Source organism: Mustelus asterias, chromosome 15 (assembly GCF_964213995.1).
Source record: "Mustelus asterias chromosome 15, sMusAst1.hap1.1, whole genome shotgun sequence".
Lineage (NCBI taxonomy): Eukaryota > Metazoa > Chordata > Chondrichthyes > Carcharhiniformes > Triakidae > Mustelus > Mustelus asterias.
In genome coordinates this window covers 62762324-62789352 of record NC_135815.1, presented here as the reverse complement: position 1 = coordinate 62789352, position 27029 = coordinate 62762324, and the positions used below count along the sequence as shown (strand labels likewise).

The following is a 27029-nucleotide window of genomic DNA, read 5'->3' as shown; positions in this document are numbered from 1 at the left end:
TGACTGATACAGAAGTGAATTGATGAACACATTTACATATAGAATCATAGAATGGTTATAGTACAGAGGGAGACCATTCAGCCTGTTGTCTCTGTGCTGGTTCTATTTTCTAACAACTCAGCTGGTTCCAATCCCCAGTTTCTTCCACGTGTCCCTGAAACTTTACCTTCCTCATAATTCTTTGTAAAGCTAAAACAGAATATGCCTCAGGCACCGACTCGGGTAGTGCATTGCAGATAAAAAATATTCGCTGCATACAAGTGTCTTTCCTCGTGTTACTTTTGCTTCTTTGGGCCATTCACCTTAAATCTGTGCCTTCTCAATCTCACCCTTCCACCAGTGGGAACAGGTTCTCCCTATCTGCCTCTGTCCAGACCATTCGATAATTTGAATACCTCGATCAAATTTTCAACCTTCTCTTCTGCAAGAAGAAGTGCCCAGCTTATCCAATTTATACACCTTTCTGAAATCTCTCATCCTTAAAAACATTATCAGAGATCAGTTCTGCATCCTCCCACATCCTTCCTAAAATGTGGTGTCCAGAAAGTAAAGTAGAAGTAAAGTTTATTTATTAGGCACAAGTTGGCTTACATTAACACTGCATTGAAGTTGCTGTGAAGATCCCTAGTCGCCACACTCCGGCGCCTGTTCGGATACACTAAGAGGCAATTTAGCATGGCCAATGTACCTAACTAGCATGTCTGTCAGACTGTGGGAGGAAACCGGAACACCCGGAGGAAACCCACACAGACACAGGGAGAACGTGCAAAACAGACAATGACCCAAGCCAGGATTCGAATGCGGGTCCCTGGAGCTGAGAGGCAGAAATGCTAACCACTGAGCCACCATGCCGCCCATTGGAATTGGAAACAATATTCTAGTTGAGAGCATATTCTGTTGTTGAATATGTCCATCCAAATGAGTGCCAATGTATTCATGATAGAGTAACAGTATCTATATGCATTTGCATATGTATTTCTGAATATACCTACATATTTGCATATATAGTTGACACATATGCGGATACCTATATAACATACATAATATATATACATACATACCCCATCATCAACAACCCAAGGAACGTATTTGCACATACAGTTAAATTTCTGGTATCCAGCGCTTGACTAGGCAGAATTCTGTATTAACTGGAACTGTGGGGTTGGGACTGACAAGTCTGTTTTTGACTGGAGGAGTCAAACTCACCAGTAGCTGCTATTGGCTGCCTGCCCTCACTCCAGTCCCAACATCCCACAGTTCTGCAGCAGATGTTCCCTTGGCGCCAATTTACACACTTCCTGCACCTGTCATAAGACCTCAACAACCGTGTGATCACCCTGGAGCTTTCCAATTGGATGAAATACAGAACTAATTTTCGTTAATTGGCATATATGATATGGTATCTCCATTTCCTGCAACACGCATAATGATTTTTCTGTTTTTGGAGGTAATCGTTGGGAAAATCTCTTCATGCAACGACTGGTTAGGACCAGCTACTGGTGAGTTTGACTCCTCCAGTCAAAAACAGGCCTGTCAGACCCAACCCCACAGTTCCAGTTTATACAGAATTCTGGCTAGTCAAGTGCTGGATACCAGAAATTTGACTGTCCGTGCCGATGTGTTCCAAGGGTTGTTGATGCTGGGGTATATATATGTATATCTGCCTGAGTGTGTGGCATTCAAGAGGGAATTCGATTATTATCCGCAATGGAATGTTACAGAGATTGCCACTGGATACGTTGCTCATTCAGAGAACCAGCACAGATGAGATTTGGTGCAGTGGCTGCCCACTATAACAATTCTGAGATTTTATGTGTGCTTCATTAGTAAACTGCAGCCACATTAGAAACAGAATATCCTGTCAATTTAATCTTTGCCGGAAAGGTCTTGAGTAAAGAAATACCTCCTAAACGTTAGTTTTTACTATAAATCCATCAACTAGTAGTCATAATTAAACAAAAACAAATAGCCATAGCAAAGGGACAAACTGTCCCCTCGTTAACACTAACCTCCAATCATTGTATAAAAGCAAAATGCTGCAGATTCTGGAAATCTGAAATAAAAACAGAAAACACTGGATAAACTCAGCAGATCTGTGAAGAGAGAAACAGAGTTAACCTTTTGAGTCCAGATGACTCTTCTTCAGTTTTGGGTTTATCCAGCATTTTCTGTTTTTATTTCAATCATTGTATGTTATGTTGCTGATGCCACGGGAAGTCATAGAGCCATAAAGTCGTACAGTGCAGAAAAGGCCCTTTGGCTCATCAATTCTGCACTGACAATAACTACCATTAAAGTTGTGCTAATCCCATTTTCCAGCACTTGTCCCATATCCTTGAATGAGGGAATAGGGCCTGGGTGGGATTGTGGTCGGCACAGACTCAATGGGCCGAACGGCCGCCTCCTGTATCATAGGGATACTATGATTCAATGATAAATTGACTCTAGTGTCAGGGGGATTATCAGAGTAAATGTGCAGGGTTACGGGAATAGGGCCTGGTTGGGATTGTGGTCGGTACAGACTGGATGGGCCAAATGACCTCCTTCTGTATTGTAGGGAATATATGATTCTATGTTCTAGCACAAAACAGGGGCTCTCAGGTAGAAGAGATATGACTCGTGTTCGTTTGATGTGAGTGATGGTGGTGTACTGGATCCTCATTTGGTTTATTTGCACCCATTTTGGTGCAGGAGTGGTCAAGTTCCTCCCAAGACAACTGAAGGGCTCTCTCTTTGCACTGAGAGGGGACTTCAAACTCAGGCATACTTACACCCATCTGGTAGCTCTCACTCTTATTGTAGGCCAACTTGTCCTGCATGAAGACGGATGGCGAAAGTATAAACAGGACACATGCTAAGGCAGATAGAAACTAGAAACAGAGTAGGCCCTTCAGCTCTTTGAGCCCGCTCTGCCATTCAATATGATCATGGTTGATCCTCAATTTCAATGCTATATTCCTGCTTTTTCCCCATACTTCTTGATGCCATTAAAATCTAAAACAAATCTATTTCTTCGATACATTGTGATTTGGCCTCCACAGCCCACTGTGTTGGAGAATTCCACAGTTCATTATCCTTTCAGTGAAGAAAGTTTTCCACATCTCAGTCCCAAAATGATCTACCCCACACCCTGAGACTGTGTCCCTGATTTGAGATGACACAACCAGGGAAAATATCCACATGATCAGGGTGCCTGGCATGTGTGGATAGTGAATGGGCACAGGGAGATGATGAGGAGATGAGCCATAGACTAGATGAAGAAGCGTGTGTAGAGTGATTGGTGGTGTTCCTTGAGCTGGCAATGACTGAGCTCCCTGTGGGAGTGTGATGGGGTCTAAGTGTGCGAGGTTAGAATGATGTGAGAAGTCACCCTGGCAGAATGGAGGAGATCATCCATCCTTTTCTGGCACTGGATGCCTGTTCCTCCTTTGCAGGTGGTTGGCACTTCACACCACTGCCACCGTCTCCCACACTGGATTGATATCCTTGCTTAGGCCAAGACAACGCCATGCAGTCTGCTGAGGGAGGCCTCTGAGAATTTAGGGACAGACCTCTTTGCAGCTATCCTCTGCAGTGGACCATGAAGAAGTGGCTGGAAAGCTTTGGGACAGCCTTAAATGAAGTGCCCCCCCCCCCCCCCCCAACCTAATCAAAGTGCTTAACTGATGATGGGGCAGGTGAATTCAGAGGCTGCCCTGCCATGGAGGTGGCATGAAACCCCGGGAGAATGTTTTTCCCGAGTGTTATTAAAATATGAAGTACAAACCCACTGGCAGACTAAACACCCCTTTTCCCACCGATACCATAGTCTGCCGTTTTCTGGGGAAATTCCACCCAGGGACTTTGCAGCAGGTACATCAGAACCCTGGAGAAGTAACGGCAGTGCTGCCTCTGCAAGGTCCTGCAAATCCATTGGTAGGATAGACCACAACGAGGCCAACATCCGCAGCATCAAAGCATTGACCACGCTGGGCAGGTCATATCGTCTGCATGCCTGATATGAGAAACCCTAAACAAATGCTTTACTCAGAGCTTCGACACGACAAGCGAGCCCCGGGAGGGCGGAGTAAATGCTTCAAGGACACCCTCAATGAAAAGGTGCAACATCCCTGCCAACATCTGGGAATCGCTGGGCAAAGTGGAGGAAAAGCATCCAGAAAGGAGCTGAACACTTTGGGCCCGAAAGCTGAATCTGGGAGTGTTTCAGATCTGACTTTTAGACCTGTTCTCAGGCGCCCCCATTGGCACACTCTGCCTGAAAAATAATCAGCGGTTCTGAATTGCGCTGCAGAAGCCTGTGGGCGGGGCTTAACACACCTGAAACACTGCAGCTCCGATCGGCGCATTCAGCTGCGCATGTGCAGCAAAATAAAATTGAAAAATGCTCGCCTGCCACATTGCTCCCAGGCCCGATAATACCTCCCCCCCCCCCCCCGGCCCCCACCAACATTGTCCCACCCCCACAACATAACTGTCCCCCTTATCCCCCCACCCCCGCTATCCAGACCGGTCATGGCCCCCTGTCCCTCTTACCCCCCACCGATCGCACGCAGAGTGACAGTGGACCCCCCGTTCCCTCCCCCACCAATTGCCGCAGAGTAGCAGTGGACCCCCACTTCCCCCCCCCCAACTGATCACATGGAGTGTGTACCCCCCCCCCACCAGAGAGCCATCTGACCCCCCCCCACACCGCCCTGCCGGTTTCGGGTGCGGTGGCCATTTTCAGCGATTGGTAAAGGGGGGACGGGAGAGGGCGCGGATCACGCTGCTCGCCTCATGCCCAACTTATCAAGTTTTTGCGCCCGTTTTCGAGCGCAACTTGATGGTAAAATCGGGCCCTTTAAGTTTGCTGAGAGCAAATTGTCGACAGCAACCAGAACATCAGGCACCCAGCCACCCACTCCTCCACCACGGTCTGCCTGCCTGTGACACAGACTGCAGATCTCGCATTGAATTCCTCAGGCACCTGAGAACTCATTTTTAGTGTGGAAGCAAGTCAAGCTCGACCCCGAGGGACTGCCTAAGAAGAAGAAGACATGATTGATTCTGGGAGGTAAAGACAGGACATATGAGGAAAAAATAATTACCCCAGTTCTTTTCTTTCTTTATGTGCATTTAGAACGGAACAATCTTGTATGCGCATTTAGAACGGAACAATCTCATTAGTGACAGACAGCATGGTTTTGTAAGAGGGAGGTCGTGCCTTACAAATTTGGTGGAGTTTTTTGAGGAAGTGACAAAAATGGTTGACGAAGGAAGAGCCGTGGATGTCGTCGATATGGATTTCAGTAAGGCATTTGACAAAGTCCCTCATGGCAGGTTGGTTAAGAAGGTTAAGGCTCATGGGATACAAGGAGAGGTGGCTAGATGGGTAGAAAACAGGAGACAGAGGGTAGTGGTCGAAGGGTCTTTTTCCGGCTGGAGGTCTGTGACCAGTGGTGTTCCGCAGGGCTCTGTTATTTGTGATATATATAAATGATTTGGAAGAAGGTGTAACTGGTGTTATCAGCAAGTTTGCGGATGACACAATGATGGCTGGACTTGCGGATAGCGAAGAGCATTGTCGGACAATACAGCAGGATACAGATAGGCTGGCAAATTGGGTGGAGAAATGGCAGATGGAATTTAATCCAGATAAAGGCGAAGTGATGCATTTTGGAAGAACTAATGTAGGGGGGAGTTATACAATAAATGGCAGAGCCATCAAGAGTATAGAAACACAGAGGGACCTAGGTGTGCAAGTCCACAAATCCTTGAAGGTGGCAGCACAGGTGGAGAAGGTGGTGAAGAAGGCATATGGTATGCTTGCCTTTATAGGATGGGGTATAGAGTATAAAAGCTGGAGTCTGATGTTGCAGCTGTATAGAATGCTGGTTAGGCCACATTTGGAGTACTGTGTCCAGTTCTGGTCACCGCACCACCAGAAGGACGTGGAGGCTTTAGAGAGAGTGCAGAGAAGGTTTAGCAGGATGTTGCCTGGTATGGAGGGTCTTAGCTATGAGGAGAGATTGGGTAAACTGGGCTTGTTCTCCCTGGAAAGACGGAGAATGAGGGGAAATCTAATAGAGGTGTACAAAATTATGAAGGGTATAGATAGGGTGAACAGTGGGAAGCTTTTTCCCAGGTCAGAGGTGACGATCACGAGGGGTCACGGGCTCAAGGTGAGAGGGGCGAGGTATAACTCAGATATTAGAGGGACGCTTTTTACACAGAGAGTGGTGGGGGCCTGGAATGCGCTGCCAAGTAGGGTGGTGGAGGCAGACACGCTGGCATCGTTTAAGAACAAAGAACAGTACAGCACAGGAAACAGGCCCTTCGGCCCTCCAAGCCTGTGCCGCTCCTTGGTCCAACTAGACCAATCGTTTGTATCCCTCCATTCCCAGGCTGCTCATGTGACTATCCAGGTAAGTCTTAAATAACGTTGATAAATGCGAGGTTATACACTTTGGAGGAAATAATAACAAATGGGATTACTATCTCAATGGAAACAAATTAAAACATGCTACCGTGCAAAGGGATCTGGGGGTCCTTGTGCATGAGACGCAAAAGCCCAGTCTGCAGGTACAACAGGTGATCAAGAAGGCAAATGGGATGTTGGCCTATATCGCGAGGGGGATAGAATATAAAAGCAGGGATGTCTTGATGCACCTGTACAGGGCATTGGTGAGGCCGCAGCTGGAATACTGTGTGCAGTATTGGTCCCCTTATATGAGGAAGGATATATTGGCATTGGAGGGAGTGCAGAGAAGGTTCACCAGGTTGATACCGGAGATGAGGGGTTTGGATTATGAGGAGAGGCTGAGGAGATTGGGTTTGTACTCGTTGGAGTTTAGAAGGATGAGGGGGGATCTTATGGAGACTTATAAGATAATGCGGGGGCTGGATAGGGTGGAGGCGGAGAGATTCTTTCCACTTAGTAAGGAAGTTAAAACTAGAGGACACAGCCTCAAAATAAAGGGGGGTCAGTTTAAGACAGAGTTGAGGAGGAACTTCTTCTCCCAGAGGGTGGTGAATCTCTGGAATTCTCTGCCCACTGAGGTGGTGGAGGCTACCTCGCTGAATATGTTTAAAGCGCGGATGGATGGATTCCTGATCGGTAAGGGAATTAAGGGTTATGGGGATCAGGCGGGTAAGTGGTACTGATCCACGTCAGATCAGCCATGATCTTATTGAATGGCGGGGCAGGCTCGAGGGGCTAGATGGCCTACTCCTGCTCCTATTTCTTATGTTCTTATGACTCCAGCTTTTATACTCTATACCCTGTCCTATAAAGGCAAGCATACCATATGCCTTCTTCACCACCTTCTCCACCTGTGTTGTCACCTTCAAGGATTTGTGGACTTGCACACCGAGGTGCAAGACTTACCTGGATAGTCACATGAGCAGTCTGGGAATGGAGGAATACAAACGAATGGTCTAGTTGGACCAATGAGCGGCACAGGCTTGGAGGGCCAAAGGGCCTGTTTCCTGTGCTGTACTGTTCTTTGTTCTTTATAAGTGAAGACTTGAAAAGGGATATAATAGAAATTCTTAGTGATGATAGCTTTGGACTGCTTTTTGCAGTGTACAAAATTGAAGCAGAAGGAATCATATTTACAAATTCAGGGCAACATAAAAATAGGAATTGTAAGGTGAGCTTTTTTTAACTAAAAGGGTGGAACAGATTACTGGCATAGATGGTGGAACATGACATCTTAATGGATTTCAAGAAGAAATCAAATAGTTGCCAAATAAGATTCCAAGTTCTTGAAAATGCAGCAAGGGAATATGAACTAGGTGGATCAAAAGTCTGAGCCAGCCTGAAACTGTTACTAAAATAACAGTGCAAGTATGGGTGGGGAATCTGAGTTGGCCAGTGACCTGTTCCTCTGGTAGTTCACACATCATTGTGCTCAGGAAATTAATTCATACAGATTTTTATTGAGGATTTTGAATCCTCTTTAAGTTACTTTCTTTGGATCTCCCATGCCAGGTTAGTACCTCCAGCCAAAATACACAAACGCAGTAGAGGATGGATTACTTTACTCCACTAATTTCTTGTAAGGAAACATTGGCCGGAACTCTACCACCTCGCCCGCCACAGAGTTGGAACAGGCGAGGGTCCGACAACGGAAATCTCCGTTGACTTCGGGCGGGAATTTCCGGTCTCACCCGAACGAAGCCGTAAAATCCCGCCCATTGAGTTTTTCCCCTCCTTTCAAAGAACAAACAAAGAACAAAGAACAATACAGCACAGGAACAGGCCCTTCGGCCCTCCAAGCCCGCGCCGCTCCCCGGTCCAGGATTGAATCCTGAATCCAGGATCCCCGCCCAATTTTCCAGCCTATCTACATCCTAATATCCTATCCACCGAGCTGTCCCTCACACCTACGATGCTTTGTTCATCACAACCTATTAACTCACCCCCACCCCCCCATTCCAGACCATGTGATCTCCAGGGAGAGGCGAAAACCCAGAGTGAAAACCCCAGGGCCAATATGGGGAAAAAAAAAATCTGGGAAATTCCTCTCCGACCCCCTGAGGCGATCGAAACGAGTCCAGGAGATCACACTGGCCCTGATCAGAAAATGCTTCCCAACCCTATTCATTTCCACTTCTGCTTTACGAACACCATCTGAATTCCCTGCCCCCGAGACAGGTTCCCAACTATCCGCAGTCTCGCTCTGTACTGGCACCAGCAAGATGATCATAGAATGAAGCCTTGAAACGAGAAACAAAGAACAATTAGCCCGTGCCGCTCCCTAGTCCAAACTAGACCACTCTTTTGTATCCCTCCATTCCCACTCCGTTCATATAGCTGTCTAGATAAGTCTTAAACGTTCCCAGTGTGTCCGCCTCCACCACCTTGCCCGGCAACACATTCCAGGCCCCCACGACCCTCTGTGTAAAATACGTCCTTCTGATATCTGTGTTAAACCTCCCCCCCTTCACCTTGAACCTATGACCCCTCGTGAACGTCACCACCGATCCGGGGAAAAGCTTCCCACCGTTCACCCTATCTATGCCTTTCATAATTTTATACACCTCTATTAAGTCTCCCCTCATCCTCCGTCTTTCCAAGGAGAACAACCCCAGTTTCCCCAATCTCTCCTCATAACCAAGCCCCTCCATACCAGGCAACATCCTGGTAAACCTCCTCTGTACTCTCTCCAAAGCCTCCACGTCCTTCTGGTAGTGTGGCGACCAGAACTGGACGCAGTATTCCAAATGCGGCCGAACCAACGTTCTATACATCTGCAACATCAGACCCCAACTTTTATACTCTATGCCCCGTCCTATAAAGGCAAGCATGCCATATGCCTTCTTCACCACCTTCTCCACCTGTGACGTCACCTTCAAAGATCTGTGGACTTGCACACCCAGGTCCCTCTGCATCTCTACACCCTTTATGGTTCTTCCATTTATCGTGTAGCTCCTCCCTACATTATTCCCACCAAAATGCATCACTTCGCATTTATCAGGATTGAACTCCATCTGCCATTTCTTTGCCCAAATTTCCAGCCTATCTATATCCTTCTGTAGCCTCTGACAATGTTCCTCACTATCTGCAAGTCCTGCCAGTTTTGTGTCGTCCGCAAACTTACTGATCACCCCAGTTACTCCTTCTTCCTGATCATTTATATAAATCACAAACAGCAGAGGTCCCAATACAGAGCCCTGCGGAACACCACTAGTCACAGGCCTCCAGCCGGAAAAAGACCCTTCCACTACCACCCTCTGTCTTCTATGACCAAGCCAGTTCTCCACCCATCTAGCCACCTCCCCCTTTATCCCATGAGATCCAACCTTTTTCACTAGCCTACCATGAGGGACTTTGTCAAACGCTTTACTAAATTCCATATAGACAACATCCACGGCCCTTCCTTCGTCAACCATTCTGGTCACTTCTTCAAAAAACACCACCAGGTTAGTGAGGCATGACCTCCCTCTCACAAAACCATGCTGACTATCGTTAATGAGTTTATTCCTTTCTAAATGCGCATACATCCTATCTCTAAGAATCTTCTCCAACAACTTCCCCACCACGGACGTCAAGCTCACCGGCCTATAATTACCCGGGTTATCCTTCCTACCCTTCTTAAATAACGGGACCACATTAGCTATCCTCCAATCCTCTGGGTCCTCACCTGCGTCCAGTGACGAGACAAAGATTTGCGTCAGAGGCCCAATGATTTCACCTCTTGTCTCCCTGAGCAGCCTTGGATAGATTCCATCAGGCCCTGGGGATTTGTCAGTCTTTATATTCTCTAACAAACCTAACACTTCCTCCTTTGTAATGGAGATTTTCTCCAACGGTTCAACACTCCCCTCCGACACACTCCCAGTCAACACATCCCTCTCCTTTGTGAATACCGACGTAAAGTATTCATTTAGGATCTCCCCTACTTCTTTGGGCTCCAAGCATAAGGCCCCACTTTTGTCCCTGAGGGGTCCGATTTTTTCCCTAACAACCCTTTTGTTCCTAACGTATGAATAAAATGCCTTGGGATTCTCCTTAATCCTGTCTGCCAAGAACATTTCGTGACCCCTTTTTGCTCTTCTAATTCCCCGTTTGAGTACTTTCCTACTTTCTTTGTACTCCTCCAGAGCTCCCTCCGTTTTTAGCTGCTTGGACCTAACATACGCCTCTCTTTTCTTTTTGACCAGTCCCTCAATTTCCCTGGTTATCCACGGTTCTCGAATCCTACCCTTCCTATCCTTCTTTTTTACAGGCACATGCTTGTCCTGTAGCCCTAACAACCGTTCCTTAAAAGACTGCCACATGCCAGATGTGGATTTACCCTCAAACAGCCTCTCCCAATCAAGAGCTGCCAATTTCTGCCTGATCCCACTAAAGTTAGCCTTCCCCCAATCCAACACCTTACCCTTGGGACACCACTCATCCTTTTCCATCACTATCCTAAAGCTAACAGAATTGTGGTCACTATTTGCCACATGTTCCCCTACCAAAACTTTGAAGACCTGACCGGGCTCATTCCCCAGTACCAGGTCCAGTATAGCCCCCTCTCTAGTCGGACTGTCTACATATTGTTCCAACGAACCCTCCTGTACACATTTTACAAATTCCTCCCCATCCAGAGTCCCTGCCCTCAGCGATTTCCAGTCTATACCAGGGAAATTGAAGTCTCCCACTACAACAACCCTATTTTTCCTGCACCTATCCAGTATCTCCTGACATATCCATTCTTCCACTTCCCTTGGGCTGTTGGGGGCCTGTAGTACACCCCCAACATAGTGACTGCGCCTTTCCTGTTTCTAAGCTCCACCCAGAGTGACTCGTTACACGACCCCTCTGAATTGTCCTCCCTCTGCACCGCTGTAATATGCTCTCCAACTAATACCGCTACTCCCCCACCTCTTTTGGCCCCTCCTCTGTCTCGCCTAAAACACTTGTACCCTGGAATATTCAGCTGCCAGTCCTGTCCCTCTTTCAACCAAGTCTCTGTCACCGCAACCACATCCAAATTCCTCGTGCGCATTAAGGCCCCAAGTTCGTCTGAATAACCTGCTACGCTCCTTGCATTGAAGTATAAGCACTCCAGACCTCCAGGCCCAGTGAGGTCGTCCTCCCCCAGAGTGCTCTTCTTCTTTGCCAGCCTTGTCCCAGCCCCAAGCTCGTCCCCAGCCTCATCACCTGTAGACCTAATATTTTGATCCCCACCCCCCTGCCATACTAGTTTAAACCCCCCCGAACTACACTAGCAAAGCTCCCAGCCAGGATATTTGTGCCCTTCCAACTTAGTTGTGACCCCTCCCTCTTGTACAGGTGCCATCCTCTCCTGAAAACTTCCCATTGATCTATGAAAATGAAGCCCTCCCTCCTGGACCAGTCCTTTAGCCAGGCATTCATTTGTACCAACTCCCTATTCTTAGCCTCACTGGCACGAGGCATTGGGAGCAGCCCAGAGATGGCCACCCTAATGACCCTACTTTTTAACCTATTTCCCAACTCCCTGAATTGCTCTCTTAGGATCCCCCTACTCTTCCTATCTACGTCATTTCCACCAATGTGTATAATGACATCCGTTTCTTTATCTTCCCCTTTTAATATGCCTCCTATCCTCTCGGAGACATCCGTGACCCCAGCACCAGGTAGGCAGACTACCATCCTGGAGTCCCGTTCGCACCCACAGAATCGCCTGTCTGTGCCTCTAACTGATGCATCCCCCACCACTGTCGCTCTCCTAACCCCTCTCTTCCCTTTCCGGGCCACAGAGCCTGACTGTGTGCCAGTGACCTGGTCACTGTGTCTTACCCCTGGAGAGGCACACTCCTCCACACTATCTAAAACAATATACCTGTTTTGGAGTGGGACAACCACAGGTGACCCCTCTTCTAACTGTTCACTCCCCTCCCCTCTCTCACCTGTCACCAAGCCCTTCCTTTGATGATACAGATGGGATTAAGAGCTGAGTTAGTATTAAGAATAGCAAACCATAGTACTGGGGCTTTTAACCTACCAACTCTCAACCAGTTGTAAGACATTTTCATACAGAAACTGCATTTGTGAAAATTACTGGGCTGTCAACATTTTTAGCCTTGGTTTGACTGTTTCAGTTTAACTGAATTAAGTTTAATGCATGAGCAGTGATTGGAGCCTTTTGTTCATGTCTGCCCAGTTGTCAGAGTCATTTACGTTTTCTCATTTTCAGATACATTTTATAGCATTGGTGACGCTTGGGGAAAAGGGGAGGACCACTGCCAGTTTGTTGATTCTTTCCTGGAAGGAAGGACAGGAACACACATGTATCCAGAATCCCTGCATATCATCCCAGGTAATCAGAGAAATCTTGGACAACAAATTCCAAAACTTTTGTAAGAAAATGCTCTAATTTACAATGATCTGATGTATAAAAATATCCAGATGCCACGGTGGCTGATATAATAATAGAATATTTAACTCTCACACAATTTGATTAGGGATAGTCAACACGGTTTTGTGAAGGGTAGGTTGTGCCTCACAAACCTTATTGAGTTCTTTGAGAAGGTGACCAAAGAGGTGGATGAGGGTAAAGCAGTTGATGTGGTGTATATGGATTTCAGTAAAGCATTTGATAAGCTTCCCCACGGTAGGCTATTGCAGAAAATACGGAGGCATGGGATTGAGGGTGATTTAGCGGTTTGGATCAGAAATTGGGTAGCTGTAAGAAGGCAGAGGGTGGTGGTTGATGGGAAATGTTCATCCTGGAGTTCAGTTACTAGTGGTGTACCACAAGGATCTGTTTTGGGGCCACCGCTGTTTGTCATTTTTATAAATGACCTGGATGAGGGCGTAAAAGGATGGGTTAGTAAATTTGCGGATGACACTAAAGTCAGTGGAGTTGTGGACAGTGTGGAAGGATGTTGCAGGTTAAAGAAGGACATAGATAAGCTGCAGAGCTGGGCTGAGAGGTGGCAAACGGAGTTTAATGCGGAAAAGTGTGAGGTGATTCACTTTGGAAGGAGTAACAGGAATACAGAGTACTGGGCAAATGGTAAGATACTTGGTAGTGTGGATGAGCAGAGAGATCTCGGTGTCCATGTGCATAAATCCCTGAAAGTTGGCACCCAGGTTGATAGGGTTGTTAAGAAGGTGTTCGGTGTGTTAGCTTTTATTGGTAGAGGGATTGAGTTTCGGAGCCATGAGGTCATGTTGCAGCTGTACAAAACTCTGGTGTGGCCGCACTTGGAGTATTGCGTACAGTTCTGGTTGCCGCATTATAGGAAGGATGTGGAAGCATTGGAAAGGGTGCAGAGGAGATTTACCAGGATGTTGCCTGGTATGGTGGGAAGATCTTATGAGGAAAGGCTGAGGGACTTGAGGCTGTTTTCGTTAGAGAGAAGAAGGTTAAGAGGTGACTTAATAGAGGCATACAAGATGATCAGAGGATTAGATAGGGTGGGTAGTGAGAGCCTTTTTCCTCGGATGGTGATGGCTAGCACGAGGGGACATAACTTTAAATTGAGGGGCGATAGTTATAGGATAGATGTCAGAGGTAGGTTCTTTACTCAGAGAGTAGTAAGGGCGTGGAATGCCCTGCCTGCAACAGTAGTGGGCTCGTCAACATTAAGGGCATTTAAATGGTCATTGGATAAACATATGGATGATATTGGAATAGTGTAGGTAAGATGGGCTTTAGATTGGTTTCACAGGTCGGCGCAACATCGAAGGCCGAAGGGCCTGTACTGCGCTGTAATGTTCTATGTTCTATCCCTTTGTCTCCAACAGTTAACCTGCTCTTTTTATCCATTATTTGAAATGTTTTTGTCAGTTACCTCTCACTGGGTGACATTAGTTTAAATAATTGTTACAACTTATGAGGATGGTTAACCATGTATTGCTATGGTTCTTACAATACTTGATAGCTGTTGGGTATAATTTGTGTTAGAGTAGAGAGTGTTATATGTTCAAGTTTGTTATATATTTAAGTGGTTGCATGATTGCTTTATGAGCTGGTAAAATGATTTGATGGTGATGCCATTGGGCTGTTTCACACGCTCCTGCTTTAGATTAATTTTTTACTCTCTACAGGCAGCAGCTTCTAGAATAAACAGTTGTTAGTTTGAACCTACGTGTGCAAACCACAACTTTTTCTTTTTGTTTAAAACCACAACCCCTAACATAGTTAGGACATTACAATGTTCAATTCCTGCTCCTCATACATGGTGTTGCCTATTTGAACATTTCCAGCATTTTTAGTTTTTATTTCAGGCTACCAGCAGCTGTACTATTTTGCTTTTGTGAAGAATTAAGACTTAGATTTGATCATTTTTTTCCTGGTGGATTTGATCATTCTTTTTCTGGTCTATTACTGTCTTAATTAACAATATGAATTTTTTTAGGTTATTTTCGGAGTTATCGCCAAGAGCCAGTGACATTTGGCCTTATCGGTGGAATTGGAATGTTTGGTGGGACTTCCAATTACTATGTGGGTTGGTATGAATGTGGAGTGCCTATTCCGGGAAAATGGTAACGAAATGAATCCTCGTGGAAGATTTAATAATGGACTTGCACTTAACTGAATTAACAGAGTATGAAGAGAACTCCTTGCTATAGAATATTGGACAATGTGTCGAATAATCAAGATTATTTTCACACAATTTCAAATACTGTCTCTACTACAGTCTGATTGGAATATACAGCATATCCTTTTAATATATATAAATGGAGGACCAGGGCCTGAATTAAACATGCCTGATATCATTGCTCTCAGTTGTGGTGGTTCCATTTTCTATCTACAGATAAGGAATTGAGTTAACAAGTAAAAGCTCTGCTGACATGAGGTAAAACAAAACCCTCCAAAAATTCCACCTGGCCATTAGAACAGCCTTGTAAGCTCAAGATAAATCTCTGTCAGGGCATTGTACTGAAATATGTTGTTACAGAATGTTAAGCTATTAGAGGAAATTCAAATAGTACTTCATAAAGTATTGTCATTTAACAATTGTCACTATTGGACTTCCTTTTCAATGTTTTCATTCCTATAATCCACTTCTGTAGCTGCTGTCATTCCATTAATTGACATGGTATATGATCTATTCTCATCAATAAGATTAGTGTGAATGTTCACACATTTCCTGTTTTAAAAATGGCAAGTTTCAGGCAAGTGGTGCACTGCTTTATCCTCTCTACAACGTTGGATTTTGAACATGCAATCATACATGCTCAGATCTACAGTAGACTATATTGCTTTGTAACCGTACATTGAATACATCACTGGCCAGATATGAACATTGGGATTGGGAACATTGGGATTTGGCATTCCATTACTTCCTTTCACCAATATTTTCAGTGCAGAGTCTGAAATAGAAACCTATTTTCACATGCCAACCGTGATAAGCTACCTATGTGGTGCTATTTTTTATTTACACTTTCTAGCTAACTCCAAAAGTTCAGAATACTTAAAAAGTGTATTTTTCACATCTGTGAAAGTCCATTACATTGGAAAGAATTTTTAAAACAATATTTTTTGTGTAAACTGAGTGTTTTGGAAAGCTTGGGCTTAATTTTCAAACTATTGCACCAGAGTAAAGAGAGTTTTACTTGATATATTCCTGCACAATTTCCTTGAAGCATTTTTCAGTACTTGCGCAGTGTTTTAAGATAGCTTTTTTGCGCAGGCGCAATGAATTTATGGTGTTTTGAAAAAGCACCAAACAGAACAATGTAGTGAAGTAGTATCACCTGTAACTCCTTGTGTGTTCATCCATTGCGCTGGCGCAAAAAACAATATTTGAGAATGAATTTGCTAATTGCAGTTCCCAGTAAGTTGCCACGCTCAATGGGAGTGCAGTCAGTGATAAAGCTACAGCACTGTAGCACCAGCTCGTCCATTCAACATTTTAAAACATGGTTTCTCACTGGGAGCTTGGGACCAGGGAATTTCACCTGATGTGCTTTGGATTAAATGTTTTTTTTGATTAATTATACAAAGTAAACCCCTTTAAAATATAATTTTTTTAAAAGTAAAATATGTATTCTATAATATTTGTTTAGAGAGCATATTTAAATAGAATTTGGGAATTTCAAGCAAGCGCTTTACTGCTTTTCCAACTTGTAAATCTTGTGGCTTCGTATAGAGAACCACACATTTAACCAACCGCTGTGCAGATCTGTTGTTACCTGTTGCACCTGAAAAAAACTGTACTTTAAAAATGAGATCAGCTGGAAATAGTGGTTTGCATTTTAGGGCAAAAAAAGGAGTGCTTTAACTATCAACTGCACTAAAACAATTAATTTGTACAAATTGATCAGATGCAGTCTTTGGGTTTAATGAGCAGTCTATGTATGGTATCGGAAATGTATCTTCTGCTTTTGGCTCTAATTGTTGAATTGATATCACACACTTTAAACTTGTTTTGCATCACAACAGTGTGTCAAACTGGTCTTTCATTTGATTTACAACGCTCAGTTACATTTATAACTCCAAGGCCTGGATCTTAACTTACTTGACATGGTACAAGTTGACAGAAAGTTCTGGGAACCCAGAAGTCTGATTCCCCTGCAAACTCTGCAGTTTAAATTCCACAGGATTTGGTCAGTTCCCCACTTGAAAACCAGCCTCATTGGGCTTTGCTTCCAGTTGAACTGGAAACTGGTCAGTGACCAGAACCAGGTAGGTCTGAGCTTGACTTGTTCAAGTTGTGGATAGGGTTGGTGATGGGGAATTGATCCCAGCGGGTTAGAGAGAGTGGGTGTTTGCAGGTAGGAGAGAATGGAGGATAGTCAAATCTCCTGAAATGGACTGGTTGCCCAGAGGGGCCGCTGATCCCAGGATATTCTGGAAGAGGTGATCAGAGACCTGGGGAGGGACTCATTTGGGAAGAGGTCAGAGGCCTTCTATAAGAAGATAAGAAATAGGACATGAGTATGCCATTCAGCCCTTCAAACCCACTCCACCATTCAATGAGATCCTGGCTGGTCTTCTACTTCAACATAATTTTCCTGCACTATTCCGATAACCCTTAAAATCTATCTATCTCAGTCTTGAACATGCTCAGCAACTGAGCTGCCACAGACCTCTAGGGCAGAGTGTTCCAAGATTCACCACCTTCTGAGTGAAGATATTCCTCTTCATCTCAGTCTTAAATGGCCTGTTCCTTATTCTGAGACACTCTCCCTGGTTTCAGAACCGCCCCCCCCCCCCCCTCCTCCCCCAAAGCAAGGAAAACATCCCTAACATCCTTCCTGCATCTACACTGTAGAAGTTTGTGAGAATTTTGCATGTTTGAATGAGATATCTTAACGTTCTTCTAAGCTCCAGAGAATAAAGGCCCTGTCTATTTAATTTTTCCTCATAAGACACTCTCAGCATCCCAATAATTAATTTAATGAACTTTTGTTGTACTCCTTCTATGGGAAATATATCTTTCCTTGGGTGAGGAGATCAAAATTGCACAACATACTCCAGGTGCGGTCTCATTAAGGGACTATATAATTGCAGTAAGACATCTTTACTCATACGCAAATCCTCTTATAATAAAGGCCATTTGCCCACCAATGCCTTAATTGCTTGATGTACCTGCATGTTAGCTTTGAGTGACTCATGAACAAGGAAACCTAAGTCCCTTTGAAGTTCAACATTTTCCAGCTTCTCGCCATTTAAGTAATACACCGTATTTCTGTTTTTCCTACCAAGTGGATAACCTCACATTTCCCCATATTATATTCCATCTGCCTGTTCTTGCCCACTCACTGAGCCTCCCCGAATCTCCTGAAGCATCTTTGCATCCTTCTCACAACTCACACTTCCACTTAGTTTTGTGTCATCTGTAAACTTGCAAATATAACATTTAATTCCCATGTCCAAATCATTAATAGAGATTATGAATGGTTGGGGTCCAAGCACTGATCCATAAGGTGCCCCACTAGTCACACCTTTCCAACCTGAAAATGACCCATTTATTTACAGATAGATAAGTCACCGGGTCCGGAGGGGATGTACCCCAGGTTACTGTGGGAGGCGACGGAAGAGATTGCAGAGCCTCTGGCGATGATCTTTGCGTCGTCGATGGAGACGGGAGAGGTGCCGGAGGATTGGAGGATTGCGAATGTGGTTCCTATTTTCAAGAAGGGGAATAGGGATAGCCCAGGTAATTACCGACCGGTGAGTCTAACCTCAGTGGTTGGTAAACTGATGGAGAAGATCCTGAGGGACAGGATATATGAGCATTTAGAGAGGTTTAGTATGCTCAAGAATACTCAGCATGGCTTTGTCAAGGGCAGATCGTGCCTTACGAGCCTGGTGGAGTTCTTCGAAAATGTGACTAAACACATTGACGAAGGGAAGGCGGTAGATGTGGTTTATATGGATTTTAGCAAGGCGTTCGATAAGGCCCCCATGCAAGGCTTCTAAAAAAAGTGAGAGGGCATGGGATCCAAGGGGCTGCTGCCCGGTGGATCCAGAACTGGCTTGCCTAAAGGAGGCAGAGAGTGTGTATAGATGGGTATTTTTCTAAATGGAGGTCGGTCACCAGTGGTGTGCCCCAGGGATCTGTTCTGGAACCCTTGCTGTTTGTCATTTTCATAAATGACCTGGATGAGGAAGCGGAGGGATGGGTTGGTAAGTTTGCCGACGACACGAAGGTTGGTGGGGTTGTGGATAGTCTGGAGGGATGTCAGAAGTTACAGAGGGACATAGATAGGATGCAAGACTGGGCGGACAAGTGGCAGATGGACTTCAACCCAGATAAATGCGTCGTGGTCCATTTTGGTAGGTCAAATGGGATGAAGGAGTACAATATAAAGGGAAAGACTCTTAGTACTGTAGAGGATCAGAAGGACCTTGGGGGTCCAGGTCCATAGGACTCTGAAATCGGCCCGCAGGTGGAGGAGGTGGTTAAGAAGGCATATGGTGTGCTGGCCTTTATCAATCGAGGGATTGAGTTTAGGAGTCCGGGGATAATGATGCAGCTATATAAAACCCTCGTCAGACCCCAGATGGAGTACTGTGCTCAGTTCTGGTCGCCTCACTATAGGAAGGATGTGGAAAAGATTGAAAGGGTGCAGAGGAGATTTACAAGGATGTTGCCTGGATTGAGTGGCATGCCTTATGAGGATAGGCTGAGGGAACTCGGTCTTTTCTCCTTGGAGAGACGAAGGATGAGAGGAGACCTAATAGAGGTGTATAAGATGTTGAGAGGCATAGATCGGGTGGACTCTCAGAGGCTTTTTCCCAGGGTGGAAATGTCTGCTACGAGAGGACACAGGTTTAGGGTGCTGGGGGGTAGGTACAGGGGAGATGTTAGGGGTAAGTTTTTCACACAGAGGGTGGTGGGCGAGTGGAATCGGCTGCCGTCAGTGGTGGTGGAGGCGAACTCAATAGGGTCTTTTAAGAGACTCCTGGATGAGTACATGGAGCTTAATAGGATGGAGGGTTATAGGTCGGTCTAGAAGGTAGGGATGAGTTCGGCACAACTTGTGGGCCGAAGGGCCTTTTTGTGCCGTAGTTTTTCTATGTTTCTATGTTTCTATTCCTACTTTGTTTTCTACCCATTAACCAGTTCTCAATCAATGTCAGTATATTGCCTCCATCCCACATGGTTTGATTTTGTTTACTATTATCATTTGTGGGACTTCAGTAATGAGAATAGATTGGAGAGATTGGGACTGTTCTCCTTGGAGTGAAGAGAGCTAAGAGGAGATTTGATAGAGTTGCTGAAAATCATGAGGGGGCTAGACAGAGTAAAGAAACTGTTGCCTCTCATTAAAGGATCAAGAATAAGAAGGCACAGATCTCACTATGGAAAAGAAACAAACATGATGTGAGAATAAACTTTTTCACACAATTGTTCGTGTCTAGAATGTATTAGCTTGAAGTATGGTAGAAATAGGTTCAATCACAGCATTCCGGGGGTATGGAATGATTACTTGAATAGAAACAATGTGCAGGGGTACAGGGAAATGGCAGGGGAATGGCACTAAGTCATAATGTTCGTTTGGAGAGCCAGTGCTGACATGATGGGCCAAATGGCCTCCTCCTGCACCATAACAATTCTGTGATATCATATCCACTGGTTTCCCTTTATCTATTCAACCAGTTACATCCTCAAAATCATGTATGTTAAACATGATTTCCCTTTCATAAATCCATGTTGACTCTGCTCATCACACCATTACATTCCAAGTGTCCTGTTATCAAATCCTTTATTGTAGATTCTAGCATTTTCCCTACAACTGATGTCAGGTCTGTAGTTCCTCATTTTCTCTCTCCCTCCTTTCTTAAATAGTGCAGTGTAGCTCAAATCCTGCTTTTTAATTCTTGTTCTTTGCAGATTAATGCATTTCAAATTAAGGTCTGAGTACAAATTACTTCCCTGATGCAGCTGTAAATTCTATTATAGACTTAATCCAAGCTCACTAAAAGCACCCTTGAAACATGTGAGGGGATGAAAGGCCTGGGTGGGGAAATGGATTGGAAGCTTCTTAGGTAAGGTCACTAAGGGGCTGGGGATTACTTGATGAAAGCTTTTCAAATAAGTGCCCTGGATCTGAGAAATAGATATAAAGGCATTTAACCTCCTGAATCCACCTGGAGGTAACTGCTGGGATCCTGAAGCCCAGGAAACCAAACAGGTAACAATTATGTTTGAAGGCTGACAGAAAATGGGGCTTAAAGCTTCATTATCATATATAAAGTGCCAGCCCATTGCCCACCTATTCGCCTAAAGTGTAAGTTGGAAGTGGCTAAATTGGAGATGGATTTGTTGAGACTTTACGACTTTTGAACTTTTTAAACCTTTAACTCCCAATCTCCACCCAACATTACCTGTTTGTGTTTTGTTTAAAATGTCCCTAGTTCTTTGTCTATTGTGTTCCATGAAGGTAGTGCCAGGGCCCCTGGCCCATTAAATCCACAGTATTGGTGGAAGCCTGAGCAATTAGAGCGGTTGACTTGATTGAAATAATTTGTTAGAATTTTGCTTTAAGGATTATGCAGACAATGGAGGGTTTGATTGTAAATATATGGTTCATTTTGACCCCGGGATGGAGTAACCTGGAATTGAGGATAGGTTCAGTGATCTGCATTCAGAGTGGAGAGATCAGGCTATTTACCATACTGCATCACCCATCCTTCAACTCATACTCTCTACCAGACTGGCTCCCGACTGTGAGTGTGGAATTCATTCCTTGTAGCAGCATTACTCATCTTCGTTTCATTCCAGCACAATTTCTAACTGTGCAGTACGGCATCTGAAGAAACTTGTTAATTTAAAATTGATGTTTATTAAATATTGTAAAAAGATGCCTGTTTTGTGTTGTGATGCTTCATGAAAAGGGGTTATGAAGGCCAGACCATCGTCTTTGTCTGTTTGCGTGAATGCAAAGATTCATAAGTTATTAATTTGCATGACCTACCTCCCTTCTCAGAAACAGTGGAATGTATTTTTGTGTTACTAATGATCCATATTTATAAGTGTTAATGTATGCAAAACAACATCTATAGTACTCATTCAGATATATTTTTACAACTGTGCTGAAAATCAGATGGGGGTTTGAGACCTCATAACATGCATTCTTCTGTGTCTGCAACTTACACCAGGTGGATGTGAAGGGAAACTAATACAAGTGGCATTTTTCAGATGCTTCAGACAATATTAAGTAGCCAGTATTAGAAGGGAGAATTCTGGTTAGAATTGATTAACTAAGCTGTGACAGACACACCTGGGTATCCTTTTATCTTCCTGGTGCAAAGAAACATCTCTTAAAACACCCGGGCTGTGATGTCCAGTGTTAGAAGCAATTAGAATGCAATGTTTTATTGACTAGGGCATCTTCTAAAGCATTGCAGCGACGATTATGATCTTGTTTGTCTTTCTTTCTCCCCATTTCCAACACCCAATCTGGGACCAGGTGAAACTTTTCAATTAGTATATTAACCCATGTCATCTTTCAAGATGTTATACCTGGGGGGGATTTAGAAAGCACATTTACTTTACACGTTGGTGTTCTTGGTGCAAACTGCACTGCAACAGGGGAACTTCCTTAATGGAGATCTGTAAACCTGCTTTGTAACTCGGCATAATTTTACATTATTTCATTTAAATGGAAAGTGGACAGATAGGTGGCAGATGAAGTTCAATGTGGTAAAGTGTGAGGTGGTGCAATTTAGTAGAGGAACATGGAGAGACAATATAAAAGAAGGGATGCAAGGGCAGAGAGACCTGGATGAATATGTGCATAGATAATTGAAGGTGGTGGGACAGGTGTGGGGAGCAGTTAAAGAAGGATATAGTATTCTGGGCTTTATTAATAGGGGCATAGAGTACAAGGTGGTTATGCTGAACTTTTACAAGACACTAGTAAGACCTCAGCTGGAATATTGTGTACAATTCTGGACGCCACACTACAGGAATGATGTGCATTGGAGAGAGTGCACAAAAGGTTTACCAGAATGATTCCAGGGATGAGAAACTTCGGTTATGAGGATATAGATTGAAGAGGTTGGGAATGTTCTCCTTGGAGAGAAAAAGGAGATTTGATGGAGATGTTCAAAATGGTGAGGGAGCTGGACAGAGTAAATAGGGAGAAACTGTTCCCGCTAGTAAAAAGATCAAGAAAAACAGGGGGCAGATTTAAAGTAATTTACAAAAGAAGCAAATGTGATGTGAGAAATAACTTATTCATATGAATCGTTCGGGTCTAGAATGCCACTACCTGGAACTGTGGTGGGAGCAGTTTAATTGAGATATTCAAGAAGGCATTGGATGATTATTTCAATAGAAACAATCTGCAGGGTTATGGTGAAAAGGCAGGGGAATAGCACTAAGTCATGAAGATCACTTGGAGAGGCAGTGCAGACCTGATGGACCAAATGGCCTCCTCCTGCACCAAAACAATTCTATGATTTAATATCAAATATGGCTTCCCATTTTGGATACAGAAAGCATCGTGGAAGGCTGCGGTCAAGAACATTAAAACTAGAACCATAGAACATTACAGCTCAGAAACAGGCCTTTTGGCCCTTCTTGTCTGTGCCGAACCATTTTTTGCCTAGTCTCACTGACCTGCACTTGGACCATATCCCTCCACACCCCTCTCATCCATGAACGCGTCCAAGTTTTTCTTAAATGTTAAAAGTGACCCCGCATTTACCACTTTATCCGGCAGCTCATTCCACACTCCCACCACTCTCTGCGTGAAGAAGCCCCCCCTAATATTCCCTTTAAACTTTTCTCCTTTCACCCTTAACCCATGCCCTCTGTTTTTTTTCTCCCCTAGCCTCAGCGGAAAAAGCCTGCTTGTATTCACTCTATCTATACCCATCAAAATCTTATACACCTCTATCAAATCTCCCCTCAATCTTCTACGCTCCAGGGAATAAAGTCCCAACCTATTCAATCTCTCTCTCTAACTCAGCTTCTCAAGTCCCGGCAACATCCTTGTGAACCTTCTCTGCACTTTTTCAACCTTATTTACATCCTTCCTGTAACTAGGTGACCAAAACTGTACACAATACTCCAAATTCAGCCTCACCAATGTCTTATATAACCTTACCATAACACTCCAACTTTTATACTCGATACTCCGATTTATAAAGGCCAATGTACCAAAGGCACTCTTTACGACCCTATCCACCTGTGACGTCACTTTTAGGGAATTCTGTACCTGTATTCCCAGATCCCTCTGTTCAACTGCACTCTTCAGAGTCCTACCATTTACCCTGTACGTTCTACTTTGGTTTGTCCTTCCAATGTGCAATATCTCACACTTGTCTGCGTTAAATTCCATTTGCCATTTTTGAGCCCATTTTTCTAGTTGGTCCAAATCCCTCTGCAAGCTTTGAAAACCTTCCTCACTGTCCACTACACCTCCAATCTTTGTATCATCAGCAAACTTGCTGATCCAATTTACCACATTATCATCCAGATCATTGATATAGATGACAAACAACAATGGACCCAACACCGATCCCTGCGGCACACCACTAGTCACAGGCCTCCACTCAGAGAAGCAATCCTCCACAACCACTCTCTGGCTTCTTCCATTGAGCCAGTGTCTAATCCAATTTACTACCTCCCCATGTATACCTAGCGACTGAACCTTCCTAACTAACCTCCCATGAGGGACCTTGTCAAAGGCCTTGCTGAAATCCAGGTAGACAACATCCACCGCCTTCCCTTCATCCACTTTCCTGGTAACCTCCTCGAAAAACTCTAATAGATTGGTCAAACATGACCTACCACGCACAAAGCCATGTTGACTCTCCCTAATAAGTCCCTGTCTATCCAAATATTTGTAGATCCTATCCCTTATCACACCTTCCAATAACTTGCCCACCGCCGACGTCAAACTTACTGGCCTATAATTTCCCGGATTTCTTTTGGAACCTTTTTTAAACAATGGAACAACATGAGCCACCCTCCAATCATCCGGCACCTCCCCCGTGAATACTGACATTTTAAATATTTCTGCCATAAGGAAGGGTTGCAAGATAATTTATGATGTGTGCTTGTGAGTCACTCCAATCCATGCAGAAACCCAGTCAGACATTCTCCAGTTGTGTTTCATGGAATAATTTTAATCTTGTAATTTGATGCTTAAATATACTCAGGAACCCAGAGAATGGAACCTCAGAGGGTGAGATTGGAACCCTGGGCGAAGGGCCATTGTTGAGGCTGCCTGAATTGGAGCGACCTTTGGAGAAAATTCCAAGGCAGGGTTTTCGAAGGTGAAGATTCAGAGGGTGAAGACCCTCATAATACGCTCATGCTCAGGATACAAATTGTGTTTCCAGTTCATAAACATAAGTTACATTTAAAGAGCTTCAGATTTAAGTGTATAAACTTCATGAATGAAAATGACATCAAATTGTAAGAAACAGAAGTATGAAGGTGAAAATAAATTTTAAGGCAGACTAAGAGGAAGATTTTGCATTCGGCATTGAGCGTGGAAAACCTCTGTGCCATATCTGCAATGCATCACTCACTACAAAACGATAACTTGAAACACCATTACAAAACAGATTGTAAAAAAATCCATCTGTATAACCTAAATCAGAATTAGTGGGGAAAAAAAGTTAACTATATTAAAATTATCCTTAACTAACCAGCAGAAATTGTGCTCAACATTCAGTAGGGAAGCTGACATAACAACCTATGGTGATTGTCCCTTTAAGGACAACATAACATAACAGGTCACCTATCTAGAGGGACCAATTGGGACTGAGGGTGGGCAATCACCCCAGGCAGTGGAGTCCTATCTTAGGCAGAAGGCATCAAGAATGCAGAAGACATGTAGAGTGGCTGATGAGGCTACCGGCCTCCGTACAAGTATTTCCTTGTTAATAAATACCTTTTGTGTTCCTGATGAAGTCTGTTGTGTGCATCATTGCACAACCAAATTTTTCTTCTGACATGGGATATTGCTGTGCTAAATGTCCAAAGAATAATGAAGGAAAAACATTTAATTCAACCTGGAAACATTAAACTTTGAGTAAGACATGCCAGTTTTTTAAAATGGACATACAAACCAAAGTTAGCCAAAGATGTGAAGTCAGAATAGCTGGGGGGGTGACACTCTGAGAGGAGATGGAATTCCCCCCCCCCCATCACCGTTTTCAGACGAGGTATATCTAAAGCATACAGAAACGAATTGCTATCTCTGTTGGAGACATGGGACATAATGAAAGATGAGTATCATCTTATAAAAAGATTTCCTTGGCGTAATGTCCAGACGGATTTGTGTATTTCATCTTCCAGGAATTTGCAAAGCTGCAAAGCTGCCCTGGTATGTGTGTATATTACCACATCGGTGCTCGGGTGTCAGAATGTGAGCCACACCAAAAACCAAGTCAGCTAGTGGCAGCTGCACCCCGGCAAATACAATTTGTATATCTCTCACTTTTGCCCTTTTCCCATCTCTCTCCCTCTCCCTCTCCCTCTTCTCTTGCTCTCTCACTCTCTCTGATCATTGAGGTAAGACACAACAGCAAAGAGCTGGGCTGAAATGGGAGAAAGGAAGCTTCTCCGCCAAATTTCAGAACACTGGAATCTCAAAACCACCTGTTGAAGTCGGTGCTACTGGAGTCTCAAATCACAAGGGCCGCTCAGTTATCTACTCCTCACAAGTCAAGGATTGTTTTGTATGGCTTTTTCTTTTCCTACTTACTTTGCACTCGGGTCTCACTTCTAATCTGTAAGAATGTATAGAGAATTATAGAATCATACAGTGCAGAAGGAGGACATTCGGCCCATCGAGTCTGCACCGACCACAATCCCCCTCCCCCATGCATTAACTGTAGCTAGTCCCCATGACACTAAGGGGCAATCCACCTAACCTGCACATCTTTGGACTGTGGAAGGAAATCGGAGTACCCAGAGGAAACCCATGCAGACACGGGGAGAATATGCAACTTTGACACAGACAGTGCCCCAAGCCAGGAATTTAATCCAGGTCCCTGGCGCTGTGAGGCAGCAGTGCTAACCACTGTGCCATTGTGCCGCCTGTATATGTTAGTGATTTATAATTTCCTTACCTTTAGTAGTTAATAAACTCATTATATCTTAAACTCAAAAATTAAAGAAGGCAGAAAGTAAAACCTCTGGTG

The 27029-nt window shown here is 44.3% G+C and overlaps 1 protein-coding gene across 3 annotated transcripts in view; it reads left to right on the top strand.

Annotated features, from left to right (window-relative positions):
* Positions 1–16842, top strand: part of fndc1 (fibronectin type III domain containing 1) — a 291318-nt gene extending 274476 nt beyond the window's left edge. For all 3 annotated transcript variants that reach the window (XM_078229984.1, XM_078229982.1, XM_078229985.1), the window contains 2 exons: positions 12654–12776; positions 14824–16842. In XM_078229984.1, the coding sequence (XP_078086110.1) occupies positions 12654–12776; positions 14824–14954 (254 nt within the window). In that variant the 3' untranslated portion in view covers positions 14955–16842. The remainder of the gene's footprint in view (positions 1–12653; positions 12777–14823) is intronic.
* Positions 16843–27029: the final 10187 nt, after the last annotated feature.